This window comes from Malus domestica, chromosome 05 (genome assembly GCF_042453785.1).
Source record: "Malus domestica chromosome 05, GDT2T_hap1".
In the NCBI taxonomy this organism is placed as follows: domain Eukaryota; kingdom Viridiplantae; phylum Streptophyta; class Magnoliopsida; order Rosales; family Rosaceae; genus Malus; species Malus domestica.
In genome coordinates this window covers 3,730,832-3,746,126 of record NC_091665.1, presented here as the reverse complement: position 1 = coordinate 3,746,126, position 15,295 = coordinate 3,730,832, and the positions used below count along the sequence as shown (strand labels likewise).

The 15,295-nt window shown below is 34.3% G+C and overlaps 1 protein-coding gene across 2 annotated transcripts; it reads left to right on the top strand.

Annotated features, from left to right (window-relative positions):
* The first annotated feature begins 5 nt into the window (after positions 1-5).
* LOC103416300 (replication protein A 70 kDa DNA-binding subunit E-like) lies at positions 6-14,886 on the top strand. Of its 2 annotated transcripts, XR_003773026.2 has the most exons (14): positions 6-1,862; positions 2,733-2,785; positions 3,643-3,730; positions 5,956-6,032; positions 11,475-11,622; positions 11,847-12,119; positions 12,228-12,327; positions 12,420-12,544; positions 12,615-12,696; positions 12,780-12,911; positions 13,089-13,246; positions 13,733-14,157; positions 14,331-14,483; positions 14,570-14,886. XR_003773026.2 is itself a non-coding variant. In XM_070822111.1 (13 exons), exons 6-9 carry the CDS (start codon positions 11,987-11,989, stop codon positions 12,638-12,640), a joined length of 384 nt encoding a protein of 127 aa, XP_070678212.1. In that variant the 5' UTR covers positions 6-1,862; positions 2,733-2,785; positions 3,638-3,730; positions 5,956-6,032; positions 11,475-11,622; positions 11,847-11,986; the 3' UTR covers positions 12,641-12,696; positions 12,780-12,911; positions 13,089-13,246; positions 13,733-14,157; positions 14,331-14,413. The 2 variants fall into 2 exon arrangements, 1 of the variants encoding a protein (XP_070678212.1); XM_070822111.1 differs by lacking the exon at positions 14,570-14,886 and having other exon boundaries at positions 3,638-3,730; positions 14,331-14,413.
* The last annotated feature ends 409 nt before the right edge of the window (positions 14,887-15,295 follow it).

Genomic DNA, 15,295 nt, shown 5'->3' with positions numbered 1-15,295 from the left:
GGCTGGGAAGAAGCAAGACAGAAGGGGGCGGAAGACAGAAAAAAAAGGGCGAGAGAAACAGGCTGCGTTCTTTTGCTTGGATTTTTGTTTGGATTTGTGGAATCACCATTAATGAATATATATGCAATCAGATATATATATATATATATATATTATGTAGAAATGTCCATGAAAGCAACAATAACCAATTTGTCGATTATTGCTCCCTGCTTCCATTATCTGTGATTTAATTATTTTTATTTTATAAAACCATGCATCCATCATAACTTTTCTCCAACCTACCTGACCCAATGCCAAATAATGTTTTGTATATGTTTACAATGATGTAATGTGGCCATTGAAATGATCTCAGAATGAGAAAGTGATCAATTGTGTTTCCGAAGTTTTGTGTCATGAAAGATAATCCTAAGATTCAACAATTTTTAAACATTTTTACATTTACTTGGTAAAGGATGAATCCAACTTCAATCTTAGCTTTTTCATTATTTATTATGCTGCTTTTCTATTTCGAAGTTCTTATTTGTTTTACTTAGCTTTAATTTCATTTGATTAGCTTTATTAGATTACATTTAGAGTATGTCTATGCTTTGAAGCTCTGACATTTCCAGGTTGTGATTTGGTTTAAGGTTTTGTGCTTGCCTTTGCTTCTGTGCATAAAGAAATTTAAGTGTTTTTCTCAATTTGTTTTGTTCTGTACATTCAATTTAATTATTTTTGTCAATTTCTTTTCGTAATTTATTTTTCTCAGTTTGGGTGATTTGAACACCTAAATTATGTTCTGTTTTATATCCTGTTGATTCAAAGAATGGCCCTTTCTTCTGCCAATCATTTGAACCTGAATGATTAAAAACAGTTCACATTTGCTTCCATTTCCAGGCTGTCATTTGGTTTAAGGTTTTTTAAATTTCCTTTGCCTCTGTGCATTTCAATTTCAATGTTTTTGTCAATTTACAGTGCTTGCTAAATCGATTTCAAGGGTGGAAGTATAGCTAAAACCCTCAAGAGTTTTAGTTACTTATACTATTTCCCCATACTTTCCAGATTTCGTTTTGGATCTTAATAATAGTTGCTATATTGCTTTAAATTGTCAATGATTTCAGTTCTTTGTTTTATTTTCTTTTTGGAACTCATGAGTGTGCAGTTTGATCACTGAGTTTGACAAACAAATATATAGAACTTTTCAAATAGACTTTAAATTTATCCCATAGATTTTCTCCTTTTCTTTTTCTGATTGTTGTTGCCATGCTGAGAAAAAAAATTATATTAATGACTGTTCATTTGCCTCTATAGTATTTCTTAGTTATTTTGATCTCCACTGGTTCTCTACATGGTGTGGTTTTTCAATCAGTTAGCAGTTTTTAAAAATTGAAAAACATTATAGTTGTAAGCGTAATCATTTGATTAGTCTGCCTTATAGCATAATTCCTGGACACCAAGGATCTAACCATGTACAAGGCCCAACTATATAGTTTGTTTCTATTTGCACCTGGTAGGCTTTCATTTCAGTATAGCCTTTCATTTCGTTTCATATAGGTTAGGCTTCTTTTTCACCATTAGCTATCTTCTGATGATAGTTTAATAGCACTTGGGAATTTAGCGCAAATAAGTTATCTACTCTATTTATTTCTACTGAGCAATATATCTTTGCCGAGTAATATAGTTGCCCGTTTCTCTGTTTCGATTATTTTATCTGATAAGAACTCATAAGTTGCCTATGTTTAAAGCTACTTCATTTGATTGGTGTTTTAGTTTGTGTGGTTTACCCAGAAGAAATCTAACACTGTAAGAAGCTGGATTCTGGTGGAAATTGGACAACTTTGTGGGGATTTCAAGGTCTTTCTGAGAGGTGAATGTTTTGGAAGGTAATATTTTGTGTGTGTTTATATATTCTCATTGCCATGTAATATTTTGTGTTTAATACTTTTGATTCTCCTTTATGTTTTAGTTGATTCTTACCCACTATCACTCTGCCCCAGACTTAAAATGCCTAAAATCAAGTCAAAACTTACGAAAACTCACATATAACACTATCTTTTTTGCTATGTTAGTACCAATCTGTGAGCATTTAACAAATACCTTCCTCGCTGCCAGTTTTGATTGCTGATCACTTTTTGCACCAGTGCATACCTAAAGTACCATAAAGATTAAAATTTAAATATCTTAACCAAAGGCATCCAAGGTATGATGGGTGCATAACTCAAGATTTAAAATCATAAATAAGGGAGAGCAGGGAAAGGAGAGGGTGTATATCAAGTTGAAAAGGGTCGACAAAATAGAATGCAGTAGTTACCTGGGTTGTGGCATGAGTAAACTTAAAGCCAAATTTATTACCATAGAAGTTTAGTAAATAAACATGCGCATAAAAGGATCAGTCCATTACTAAATATATATCTTAAGCATCAAAATTTAGGAAGACTGATGCTTGCTTTTTAGCTCTTGAAGTATTGATTTTAGGTGGTTCCACCTTTAGGGCTTGGGTTAGCAATGAAATAGATGAATAATAGCTTGAGTAATTACAAGAGCTAATGTTAGTGATTAAGACGGGTTAACATGCAAAAACTTCCAGTCTTTACAAATGTGAGCTTTTTCAGTAGGTGTGTTTTGTAATTCATCATATTTGTAAATTTCCTTTGTTTTTTGGTCTGTCTTTGGTCATTTAGCTAAAATTTCTTTAGATTTGCTCTTTAAATTTGAAAGTCTCTAAGTTGCTAACGGATCTACATTGTTTGCAGATTTTATAAATTTGGATCATTTAAGGAAGAAGTTGGTTCCATCCTGTTTTGAGGTATATAATTATGCGCCATCATTTTTGTTCAAAGCCTATTTAGCTATCTACCTTTTTTAATTTATATTTGTGAAGCTTTGATGCTTAGATTTTAAATATATAATTCAATTTTTTATCGTTTGAGCTTACATTGGAACTGGGTTTCTTTCTATTTAGTGTGCGTATCTGTATCTGTTCGTTAATGTCAAGGCTGAGATAACTAAGCATCCATTGAAGTTTGACAAATGCTTATATATACATTTAAGTTTGAAAGGGATGGAATTGTTTTCTTATTTAGTAATCGCCCTACATATATATATATATATATATATAAAATGTATGTATGTATATATATAATGTATGTATGTATATATACTTTTGGTAGTGTGTCATTACCATATGCTTTTGCTCCAACGATTCTAACCTAGATTATATCATATACATACTTTTGGTAGTCTGTCATTGCCATATGCTTTTGCTGGAAATGATGTATCCCTCCTTGCTTTTACTTCAACTACTAAAATCATCTGCTACCCCATAATTTTCACCAACCGTACTCCACAGTGAACCATTATTTGCTCTGTTTAACCTATTCCTTCTGAAACCAACGTTCTCACAATCTAACCCCTGTACTAATTCAGAACCGACTCGGATACCTCATGCTTGCTTTAGGCCTTTAAATTAATATGGTGACAGATGATGCATTCCCGTTGTTAGCAGCTTTTCTTTCGTGAAATGTAAATTTGTCCTAGATTAAGTTTGTTGAACTGTCACAGGTAGAGTCCATTGCACTGTCGTAGATTGAGTTACTTTTCCTGTGTCCATTTGTTTGCGCTTTGAATTTTGACTCTCAATCTCACTGATTTGTTGTAGTTTAGATCAAAGTCTCATTACAACGTCGTGATCTGCTCTTCTTCTGCCTTTGATCTAGGGGTTCAGACCTATTGCATTTGAATCAAGGCTTTGGTATGTCACCTAAACTAAGATGCATGGTTTCCCCATGCTTTCTGTTTGAGTTAATGCAGATTTATAATTTTTCAATCGATTGTTTCGTTTTATCAGCTTATGTCATTCGTTTGCTTTTTTTGCTTTGTTTCTCATTCTTGGTTATCTCTGTGATCCTTTGATACTTCTCAAGTTCATTGGTTTCTTTGTTTTTGTTGGTTTTAATTTAGTCTCAACCATTCTATTATTGTTCAAAGGTGCATTGATGTCATTTGTGATTTTGCTTTAACCAGGTGTTCCTAATTCTTAGTCGAATGTTGTTAGCCATTTTATATGTTTTTTTGTCAATTGCTTTCTTTCTTTGTTGCGTTTTCAATTTTCCAAACCATTCTTTAGACATTAGTTACTTTGGTTGGTGTTTTGGTTAGGTTTTCCTAAGAGTCAACCTTCTCATCCCTCCCAAAGTACTTTAATGAGTGCTGTTAATAACTACTCTCTCCGAATAAACCTAACTTATATCCAAAAAACTCATAGCTTCTATATTTGAGTTTTAAAAATCTTTTACAATGTTATTTTAAGACCTACAAGCTAACTAGATTTTTCTTTCTAAAATACATAAATATTAACGTTCTATTTAATTTGTCATTCAGGGTTAATAAAATGGTGAAAGACATTGATCGAAGCGAACAACAAATTCTAGGAGGTGTTTTGGTAAAAAATTTAAAGGAACTGATTAAGGCTCGACACGATGAAAAGAATGAAGGAACGATAAAGAAATATTCCGATATTGCCCCAGGACCCAATGCAAAGAAATCAGTCAAAATAGAAAAAACAAGGTTCGGTTTGCGTGTTTATGGTAAGGGCCCAAACCGAAACAAATTGGTGGTCCACACTATCTATTCTCTTGAAAATTGTAGTAATTCACCAAAAGAACAAGTTCCGTTGGATGAAGCAGTTTAGCTTTTGTTTAAAAAGGTTTATCAGTGGTATCTGCACGTTTGGTTGTTGCAAGAAGATTCTAATTTTTTTGCTCTTCCTTTCCTCCACTGTAAGGGCTTTTTGGGCTTTAACTGTATAAAGACGGAACAGTTGTTAGATAAGATAAAGGCTGTGTAATTCTTTTTTGTTGGGTCATGATGCCAATTATGTAAACAATTAACCTTTTTACCGTTTGTATAATAAACTATTGGCATTACTCTTTTTTGCACCTCTTTGTTACACTCCTATCTCGCAAATTAATTTTTTTTCCTAACAAACCTAATCGATCTGGGATTATGATTCTTTGCTTATATATTTTTTGCATTTTTGTTGTTAGTAAATAATATCCTTTGACTCATGCTTCTTTGTTAGGTATAAACTTTTAAGACAATTGTTATATTTATGTTTTCGAATTCTTGGTGAACATGCCGTTCTCATAAACAAAATGTTTATTTCGTTATGTGCTCTTATGGCGAAATTGAGAGAATTTATTTTTAAATTCCAACATTAGTTGGTATTTATATCAATTCTATTCTCTTTTTAAACTCTTCAAATTTTAGTTAGTTCCTCAATAATTTTTAATTCGTTTCTCCAAAAAATATATTTGTGTGGATCTTTGGCTTTGTAAGTTTTGTTTTTGCAGCCATATCTAAATTGTTAAAAACTATGTTAATTAATGTGGGTTTTCGGTTTGTTTTTCAAGTGGGGAAGAAGTGAGCGACAGATTTATATTGTTACTTTCGGTTACTATGTAATTATTTCAATATGGAAGTCATGGATATCAAGTAAAAATGCAACAATTTAAAATACAAAAGGTACGTACGGTGTGAAAAAGGTGGGTTTAAAGATGGTGACGTTTGAATGCATGTCAAGATTGTTACTCATGGTTTTGTAGTTGTGTTGATAGTCGTAAAAAATGATGACAATGGTTACCTGACTATTCCTTTGCAGTAAATTTAAATGTTTTGGTCTTTAGTAACTACTCAACTTATTACTTTTTAACTACAACAAATGTGATTCATAAAGTTGAATTTGATTCTACTCAAGGGTGTCAATTAAGGCCTTACACTTTACATCTTGCATAATCTATTGGTGTTAAGTAAATCAAACCTAAATAATTTTTTCCTTTTTGTCAATTTTATGAATGCATGTCTTGCAATATTAATGTTGTTGAGTTGTGCATTAGTTTTTATAGTTTGATATTTGTTCTATTTTTCGCTTCTCTCTAATTAAATATATTTTTATATTTTGTCTTTCTCTTCCTGTAGGTTCTGTTTTTATCGTTACAGTCCTTTATTCTTTTTTGGTGGCATTCATACGCATCTACGCTTTCGTCTATATAACGGTTAGATTTCTATCACTCTTAAGAAGCTTCACCTTTTTTATTTGCTTTTACTTTTTTCTCAATTTTCATGTCCAATTGTTGATGCATGCTTTTTTTAGATCATAATAACATCGTTATTCAATATTAATGTTGGTTTCATTTATCACAATTTTTTAGCAATTGTCGTTCACTTAATTTGTTCATTTTCCACTCTTTTTACTATTATGTTCACTTAATTTGTTCATTTCCCACTCTTTTTACTATTATGTTCACAAGTGGTTGCGATTTTGAAGACCTCTTGCTTTAATGGGCTATGGTTTACCGCTTATTTCATATGGTTCACCATCACATTACTTTTATTAGAAAGTAAACAACTGCCGTTTGGTTTTTTCCGTTTATGTAGAATTATGTCTAGCAGAATAAGGGTATCAAAGCATAGCAGGATAGGGGTATCTAAGAAGGCCATTAGAACTCAACGCACCGATTTGCCTACATCTACTGAGATTGTTAATCTCAATGATATGGTGTTGCAAGATGTTCCCACCGCTTATGACGATGAATACAACAGTACTTCAACCTCTTTAGTATTCTCAAACAAAGGAAACAATAGTCTCCAAACATTTGCACCAAGTTTTGAACAAAATACTCCTGTTGGTGGTGTTTTTATGTCACATTTGGCAGCTGGAACAAGTTCTCATCAAGTTTCTGTACCTCTTCTTATCGCTGATCATGCCATTGTGCACTCTCTATTGGCCAGAAATACTCCAAGTATTCATTCTGTTACAAACCCGCTCATTATTGGGCAAGCCACCTATCAGAAAAAAAGAAAGCGTATGCACTCTTTCAATATAACTTTTTGTATTTCCTTACGGATTGCAAAATTTGACTTTCCTCCGTTAATTAACTTCTATCAATTTGTTTGATGTAGCTTCTATTACTCTTTCTTTTTATAGGGATTGATCCAGAATACGTTGATTTTGGATTAAGAAATTACCAATGTCAGTATTGCAGTGCTCTATTTTGGTCTGCAGAACAGACAAAAAAAAATCCTGAGTGTCCTTCTTCTGTTTCTACCCTGCAGTTTACTGCATGTTGCATGACTCAAAAAGTGCAATTCCCACGTCCTAAACCCACTCCCGCTTTTTTGGATCATTTGTTAAACCCCACAAATTCTCAAAGTTTTTTGCAGTTCAAAAAAATTATTAGATCATATAATTCAATGATGGCGTTAACTTCAATGGGGGCCAAAGTTGATGGATCGATCAACAAGGGTCGAGGTCCATATGTTTTAAAATAAATGGTCAAGTGCATCATTTGATGGGTTCTTTGTTGCCTCCAGAAGGCAACGATCGTAAATTTGCACAATTGTACATTTATGACACTCAAAATGAAGTCATCAATCGTATCTGTTGTTTCAACAGATCAGAAGCATCTGAAAAACTCAATCAACAAGTTGTTGGTGGCCTCATTAAAATGCTAGACAAGTGTAATGAAGTCGTTCAACTTTTTAGGCAAGCCAGGGATAGAATTGATGAAAGATCCACAAGTAATTTACGCCTACGTTTGTACGGTGCACAGAGCAACCATGATATGCAGTACAATCTACCGGCATGTGACGGGATAGGTGGCTTGATAGTTGGGGACATCGGCCAATTTCACACCGAAAGAGATATTGTTGTGGAGCATAAAACAGATGGCCTACAGAGAATCACAAAGTTACATCCTAAATACATGGCTCTTCAATATCTTCTTTTCCCATACGGTGAAGATGGGTACAAAAAAGGTCTTCCTTGGAATCCAAATTTTAGGGGGAAAAAACCAAAGAATGGGGGGGGGGGGGGGTAACAATGAGAGCATTTTTGGGTTATCAAATTCAGGATAGACCAGGACAAAGTGACACCCTGTTAAAAGGCGGTAGATTGTTTCAACAATACTTAGTTGATGCATATGCGACTCTTGAAGAAGATCGGTTAGACTTCATTAGGTTAAATCAAGATTCTTTTAGAGAAGAAGGTCTTAAAGGAATTCATGAAGCTCTCAAAGCAGGAAATGCAAGCAGTTCTGGTGTTGGTAAGAGGGTCATTTTGCCAACTTCGTTTACTGGCAGTGTTAGATATATGATAAATAATTATCAGGATGCCATGGCTATATGTCGTCACCATAGAAATCCTGATTTATTTATCACTTTCACCTGCAATGCTAAATGGCCTGAGATGATTGAAGATCTATGTGATAAACCTGGTTGTAAAGCTGAAGACAGGCCAGACTTAACTTCTAGAATTTTTAAAGCAAAACTTGACCATTTGATAAAATACCTCTAGTCAGGAAAACCTTTTGGTGTTGTCGAATCAGGTTAGTTCGTTACACTTGACCAATTTTTTCCGTTGATTTGTTTCAATCTTATCACAACAAGTCCTAAGAGTCCATGGTTTTAATCTATCTACATGTTTTTTTTTTTTAAACAGTGATTTACACGGTGGAGTTCCAAAAAAGAGGCCTTCCTCATTGTCATATCTTGCTCTGGGTTAATAAACATTATAAGTGTCATTCGCCTTATGATGTTGATCCTATCATTTTGGCTGAGATTCTTACTGAAGAATGTGACAAAGCTGGGTATGATGCAGTTTCGCAATACATGATACACGGCCCATGTGGTGTTGCGAATCAATTTTCGCCTTGCATGAAAGAAAACAAATGTTCAAAAAAATTTCCTAAATCTTTCACAAATGAAACCACTTTTTCCACAGAGGGTTTCGTTGCATATAAGCGTCGAGATATAGAGAATCTGTTTGTTCTAAAAAATGGAATCAAGCTTGATAATGCATTTGTTATCCCTTACAACCGTGAGCTATTATTGAAGTATCAAGCACATATAAACGTTGAATCATGCTGTCAATCAACACTCATTAAGTATATTTTTAAGTACATAACTAAAGGTGTTGATCGAACTAGAGCTGTTTTTTAGGATGAGGAGTTTGATGAGGTTGTGGCTTATTTAAACTGTAGATACTTATGTCCATACGAAGCAGTTTGGAGATTGTTACAGTTTCACATTCATTTTAGAGAACCATCCATTGAGAGGTTGTCTATACACCTTCCAGCTAACCAAAATGTTCTTTTTAGAGATACTGATGACCTAAACTATGTTGTCAACCAACCTAATCTTGAAAGCACTATGTTAACACAGTGGTTTCAAACCAATGCCCAAGACCCTGATGCACGTGTGTTATCTTACGTTGAATTTCCTACAAAGTATGTTTGGAAAAATGAAGAGAAACAATGGACACGTAGAAAAAGAGGTAGATCTTTAGGAAGAGTTGCTTATATTCACCCTGCTGCGGGTGAATTATACTATTTGAGGTTGCTGCTGAATTACCAAAAAGGCAGCTTCAGTTTTGATCATTTGAAGACCGTCAAAGGCATTCTTGAACCAACATTCCGAGCTGCATGCACCTCGCTTGGCTTACTAGGAGATGATAAGGAATGGAATAGCGCCATGTTAGAAGCGGTTGTCACAGCGTCATCCTTCCAATTAAGGCAATTGTTTGTCACATTGGTTCTCTTTTGTGATGTTACTGATCCATCAACTTTGTTTGAAACACATTGGAAAACGATGTGTGATGACATTTCGAAAAACATGATCAATGCTTTTGGCCTGCAAGATCTCTCTAACTACCAAGATCAACTTAGAAACTCACTTTTGTACGAGTTAGAGAAATTGTTTACTGCTTCAAATAGTTCTTTGTCGAAGCATAACCTACCACAACCAAACAATTCGATGATGGATAAACTTACAAATAGGAGTTTAAGGGAGGAGTTAGATTATGATGTTCACTCACTAAAACATGAGCACTCAATCCTAATCAGCCAATTAAATAGAGAGCAAAAATATGTTTATGACAATGTCATTGAAACAATTCACAACAACAAATCTGGACTATTCTTTGTACATGGTCATGGTGGAACAGGCAAAACTTTTTTGTGGACCACCATTATAGCTAGAATTAGATCCCAAAATCAAATTGTTGTAGCAGTCGCTTCATCTGGAATTACCTCATCTTACTTCCTGGTGGAAGAACGGCTCATTCTAGATTTAAGATTCCTATAAACATAACGGATTGTTCGGTTTGTGAAATTAAAAAAAGGACTCATCTTGCAAAACTGATTGCTAAAGCTGCTTTCATAATTTGGGATGAAGCCCCCATGAATCATAAACGATGTTTTGAAACTCTAGATAGATCCCTTCGTGATGTTCTTAAAGGATCAAAACCAGGTTTTGACCATTTACCGTTTGGAGGTAAGCCGATTCTTTTCGGAGGTGATTTTAGGCAAATTCTTCCTATTGTTCCAAACGGAAGTGTCGCTGACGTTGTCGAAGCTTCATTGACGAGTTCATACCTTTGGCCCTGTTTAACAATTTTTTTCTTAAAGCAAAACATGAGGCTTTTGAAAACAACTCTGGACGAAACAGAAAAACAAGAACTCGCAAATTTTGCAAAGTGGATATTAGACATTGGAAACGGTACTACCGCCAATTCTTTATCTTCAACTAATGAAGAAAGCTCTTGGGTTCAAATTCCAAACCAATTCCTTATTCATTTTGATTAAGATCCCATCAAAACCATGGTTTCAGCTGTGTATACAAATTTCAAAACTAATTTTCGAGATGTACCATATTTGAAAGAAAGAGCTATTGTGACACCACGCAATGATACAGCGACTGAAATAAACGATTTTATGTTGGGTATAGTGCCCGGCGAAAATCGTACCTATCTCAGTTTTGATTCGGTGTCTTCTTCAACGGAAAATTTAGAAAATTTAGATGTGCTTTATCCAAATGAATTTCTAAACCAACTTGATTTACCTTGTTTACCGCACCACAAGTTAGATTTAAAAGTTGGTACCCCATTGATGTTGCTTAGAAATTTAAACCAAAGTAGTGGATTATGTAATGGAACAAGATTGGTTGTGATGCAATTGAACAACAAAATTATACAAGCACGAATCATAACGGGAAGCAACATTGGTGAAACAATTTATATCCCTAGGATTATTACTGAATCATTTCAGCATAAATATCCCTTTACTTTGTGAAGGCGACAATTCCCTCTTAAAATTTGTTATGCAATGACAATCAACAAAAGCCAAGGACAATCCTTGAAAATTGTTGGCCTTTATCTATCGCAAACTGTTTTTTCACATGGCCAACTATATGTTGCGCTATCCAGAGTCACCTCCACAAAGGGTCTCAAAATCGTTATTGCTCACGATAGCGACATGCCCTATGGTTATACAAAAAACATAGTTTATAAAGATGTTTTAAAACATTTACATGAAGGTATAAGTTTGCATTATTATTTTATCCTTTACTTTATTTTTGTAAACATGGCTACAACATTTCTTTAATAAATCATTGTATTAAGTTTTAAATTTAATATGCTTCTCAATTGTTTGTATATGTAGATTAATGGAGCAGCAACCAATTCGTTTACTGAAGCCATACCAGCCAACAAACAAACTCCAAATTAGGGTATGCAGAATGTGGACCACAAAGAGCATCGGAGATAATCCTCAACCTATAAGTCTTGATTGTGTCTTTATTGATAAAGATGTAAGACTTTTACACCTTTTTACTTTTCGTTCAATGCTAGCATTCTTTCGTATCCATAATGTGCACACCATATTCTTAATACGATAAACATAAGATCTTAAATGCTATCTAAGTAGCTACAACTACACTATACGTACTGTTTTTGTTATTCTTAAACTACATGCATTAAATGTTATACCGCTCATTTAGTGTTATCTCTCATTTTTTATTTCTTCTTCTAAAAGGGAGATGTGGTTCACATAACCATGAACGCTCGAGACATCCAATTTTTTTGGACCATCTAAGTGTAGGCAATGCATACGAAATAAACAAATTTCGTGTCGTACACAACAGGAGATCAAGCAAGGTTATCCTTCATGCTGCGATGATTGAATTGAATAAGAACATCACAATCGTTCCTATTCACAAAACAAGTCAAGAGCTCCCAATGCACTGGTTCAATTTAATTGAACTTGATCAACTTTATCAAAGAATCAACAACGATGTTGAGCTTACAGGTAACAAATTTAGTTTCAAATGTCGCTCTAACTTCTAACATGATAATTTATTTTTTTATTTTTTGGCTTCGGTGTGCACTCATTCCCGCCGCTTAATATTATATGTAGATGTGTTTGGTTGCCTAACGGCTGTACAACCGACTGAAGAGATCACTATCCAAAAGACAAGAGTTGCAAAAAAGAGAAATCTTAGCCTAAAAAATATTAAGTAAGTTTTGTTTACGTTAAACTCTGAATATTATTTATATGGAACCGTATTTATAACATATACAAAACTGCCATCATTTGTATTACTTACAGAGACGAATCAGTGAGAATCACCTTATGGGGAGAGATTGCAACAAATTTTGAGAACAGTGGAATACAATCGCTTTTGCCACCTGTATTTGTGGCTTTAACAAGCCTCAAGGTCAACCAATACCAAGGTTATGCCCTGCCATATTTTATCTAACTATTTAAAGTTTCAATTTATTGATTTTTATGTTTTATTTATAGGAAATCCTATTCTCGGAAGCACATGATCAACCGTTTGTGTTTTCAATCCGGAGATTCCGCAACTCTCCGAATACAAACACAAGTAAAATGACAATCCTTCATTAATAACTTTTGCATTTATATTTCTTCGATTAATCTTTCTCACCCTAAACATGCACAAAACAGGTTTAAACATCTTAGATCACCTGTTCAAATCCTACCACCTCAGCTGAGATGTATAAAGGGTGCGCAGTCGATGCTAATGCTGAATCAAAAACAATTGACCAATTGCTACTACTTGATCCTGCATTGCACAAGGTTAGTTAGTCATCACCAACATATTCACCAAAATCACCTTTTTTTTCAAAATAGAATTTTCATATTGCATCTAACTTGACAATATCTTGCTTTGTTTCTCTATTTGTTGATACTCCATTTTTCCAAAATGATGATTAATATCTTTAATGAGTTCGAAACCATGTGTTTCCATAACAGAATACAAGTTTCGTATGCCAAGCAACTATTGTTGGATTTGATTTGACTAGGGGTTGGTGGTACAAATCATGCCCGTCCTGCCATAAAGTTGTCAAAAACAACTCTAGATCGTTTGAGTGCAATGAACATGGTTTCATAAACAGATTACCCGAACCATGGTAATATGCTTTTACACCTATTTTATATCTAATGGTTATATTAAGTTGGTGAGTCCTTTTTTATTATCTTGCGATTATGACAAATAAGGGTCATCTCCCCAATCATTACGTTGTTACTACTGTTTCACCTTTGGGGGTATATTATTAACATCATTGTAAATATTCCTGCTATAATATGTTACGGTAGTTTGCACCTATACTGTTTTCCCCACCTTTAAACAAGAAACTAAAGAGTTTGTAGAACAACCATAATCATAATACATAAATGATACTTCAAACTTTCAATCATATACTTTTCATTTTGCATAATATGTTGACGTGAAGTAAATTATTTCTTAATAATTTGTGTCTTTCCATCGATTTTATACATGCATACCCTACATTATAATAGTTCTACTTCATTTCCTACATTTCTCACAAGATTGATATTAGCAGTAATGTTTACCTAACAACCATATATCCTCATCTTACGTTGGTTCAAAATAGATCTGATTGTGGAAGACAATACGAATCAACACAACTTTCTCATGATAAGAAAGCACGCTGAAAAAAATACTTCGTGTTTCTTGCCACACTTTGGTGATAGAGGATGGATATGAGGATCCTTTCATAGTTCCACCAACTCTAAAAAATTTGGTTGGCGAGACAAAACAATTTCAGCTCTCTTTTGGAAGCCAAAACACTAACTTTGGGAAAACGGATTTCATCGTTCATGGACTACTACAAGATCAACCGCACTCAAACCCAACAATTGCCTTAATCACACCACAAACACCTGTTACCACCGTAGGAAAACAAATTTTAACTGAAGCGACCCTTTCCCAGCAACTACATCAACAACCCCAACCAACTACACCCACAAAGACTTCAAAGAGAGCGTTGTTTCCTGATCAAACAGAGAAATCTGACAGGTAAAGTTCTCTTCTTGCTTAATGATCTCATGTGTAAATCTTACAAACCATGCTTCTCTTAGGTATATGAATATGTTTTCCTACTCATGAAAAAGCTTCACACCACTCTTTCGCACTCTTTTGTCACTCTTGCATTCATCTCTAACCTTTTAAATTTGTACCTTGACTCACAGCAAAAAACCTCGCGGCGACCAAACAGAGACAACCAATTCTGCCAGAATTGCTAGAGAATTCCACAATATGGTTGTCCCCAAAATTGAACCAGCCGACAAAGTGCCGTTAGCCGCACTCAGAACAAAATCTCAAAGCAAAAAACCCAAAGATAGGTAACTTACAATTTATTTTTCCCGCACACCTATATAACAAACATTATAGTAGTGTTTCTTAAAATGATTTATATTTTTTGCTATAGTGTGGAAGATGTCTACTCTCAAAAAAAGTGAACAATGCAATCTCCGTAATCGACTGCTGCAAGCCATTCTACATGTTTTCAGCTATCAACATTTTTGCTTCAACACCTACATGTTCTTTGCCTTGCATGTTTGTGCTTGGAAACTTAGATGCTAGAATGAGAACAAAACAGTCTTTATCTTTTCTGTGAACTATATGTTACTTCTGTTTCTTCTATATATTAGGGAACCAAAACGTTTCGTTTCGTCCTGTTAATTGTACAATGCAGTTCAAGGTGATGCATTCAAGCCCCGCAGCATCGCGCGGGCATTTTTTCTAGTGTATACAATAATGACAAGGAGACATGAATGATGAATTAACAGCAACATACACGATGTTTGTGCAATGTGGTGGGAGTAGGGTGGTTCTATTTCATGTTTGAGATTACTTTTGCTTAAATGTAAATATTTTCCCTCTCATTATTAGTGTACATGTACAACAATTTCGGTATTTCTTTCATTATTAGCACAAGGATCAAACTGACTTAATTTTTTCCGCTACCCCTTGTAGAATCGAACTATAGGGAAATTTATCGATGTGTATAGAATGCTTAGATTCCTGACAATATGTTTAGCCCGCTAACGTTTTTGTTCTCAAGTCACGGTTATTGATTATTTTCAAAGTAGTTATTTTGGAAATGTTTGCAGATTAGTCCTAGCACAAAATTTGAGACTCGCTTTCTCAGCTC

Excerpts from the sequence above, each read along its gene's own strand:
- LOC103416300 (XM_070822111.1), top strand. The coding sequence starts at position 11,987 with ATGATTGAATTGAATAAGAACATCACAATCGTTCCTATTCACAAAACA. Across the intron at positions 12,120-12,227 it reads CAACGATGTTGAGCTTACAG|ATGTGTTTGGTTGCCTAACG; the intron begins GTAACAAATTTA and ends TATTATATGTAG. Across the intron at positions 12,545-12,614 it reads CAAGGTCAACCAATACCAAG|GAAATCCTATTCTCGGAAGC; the intron begins GTTATGCCCTGC and ends TTTTATTTATAG.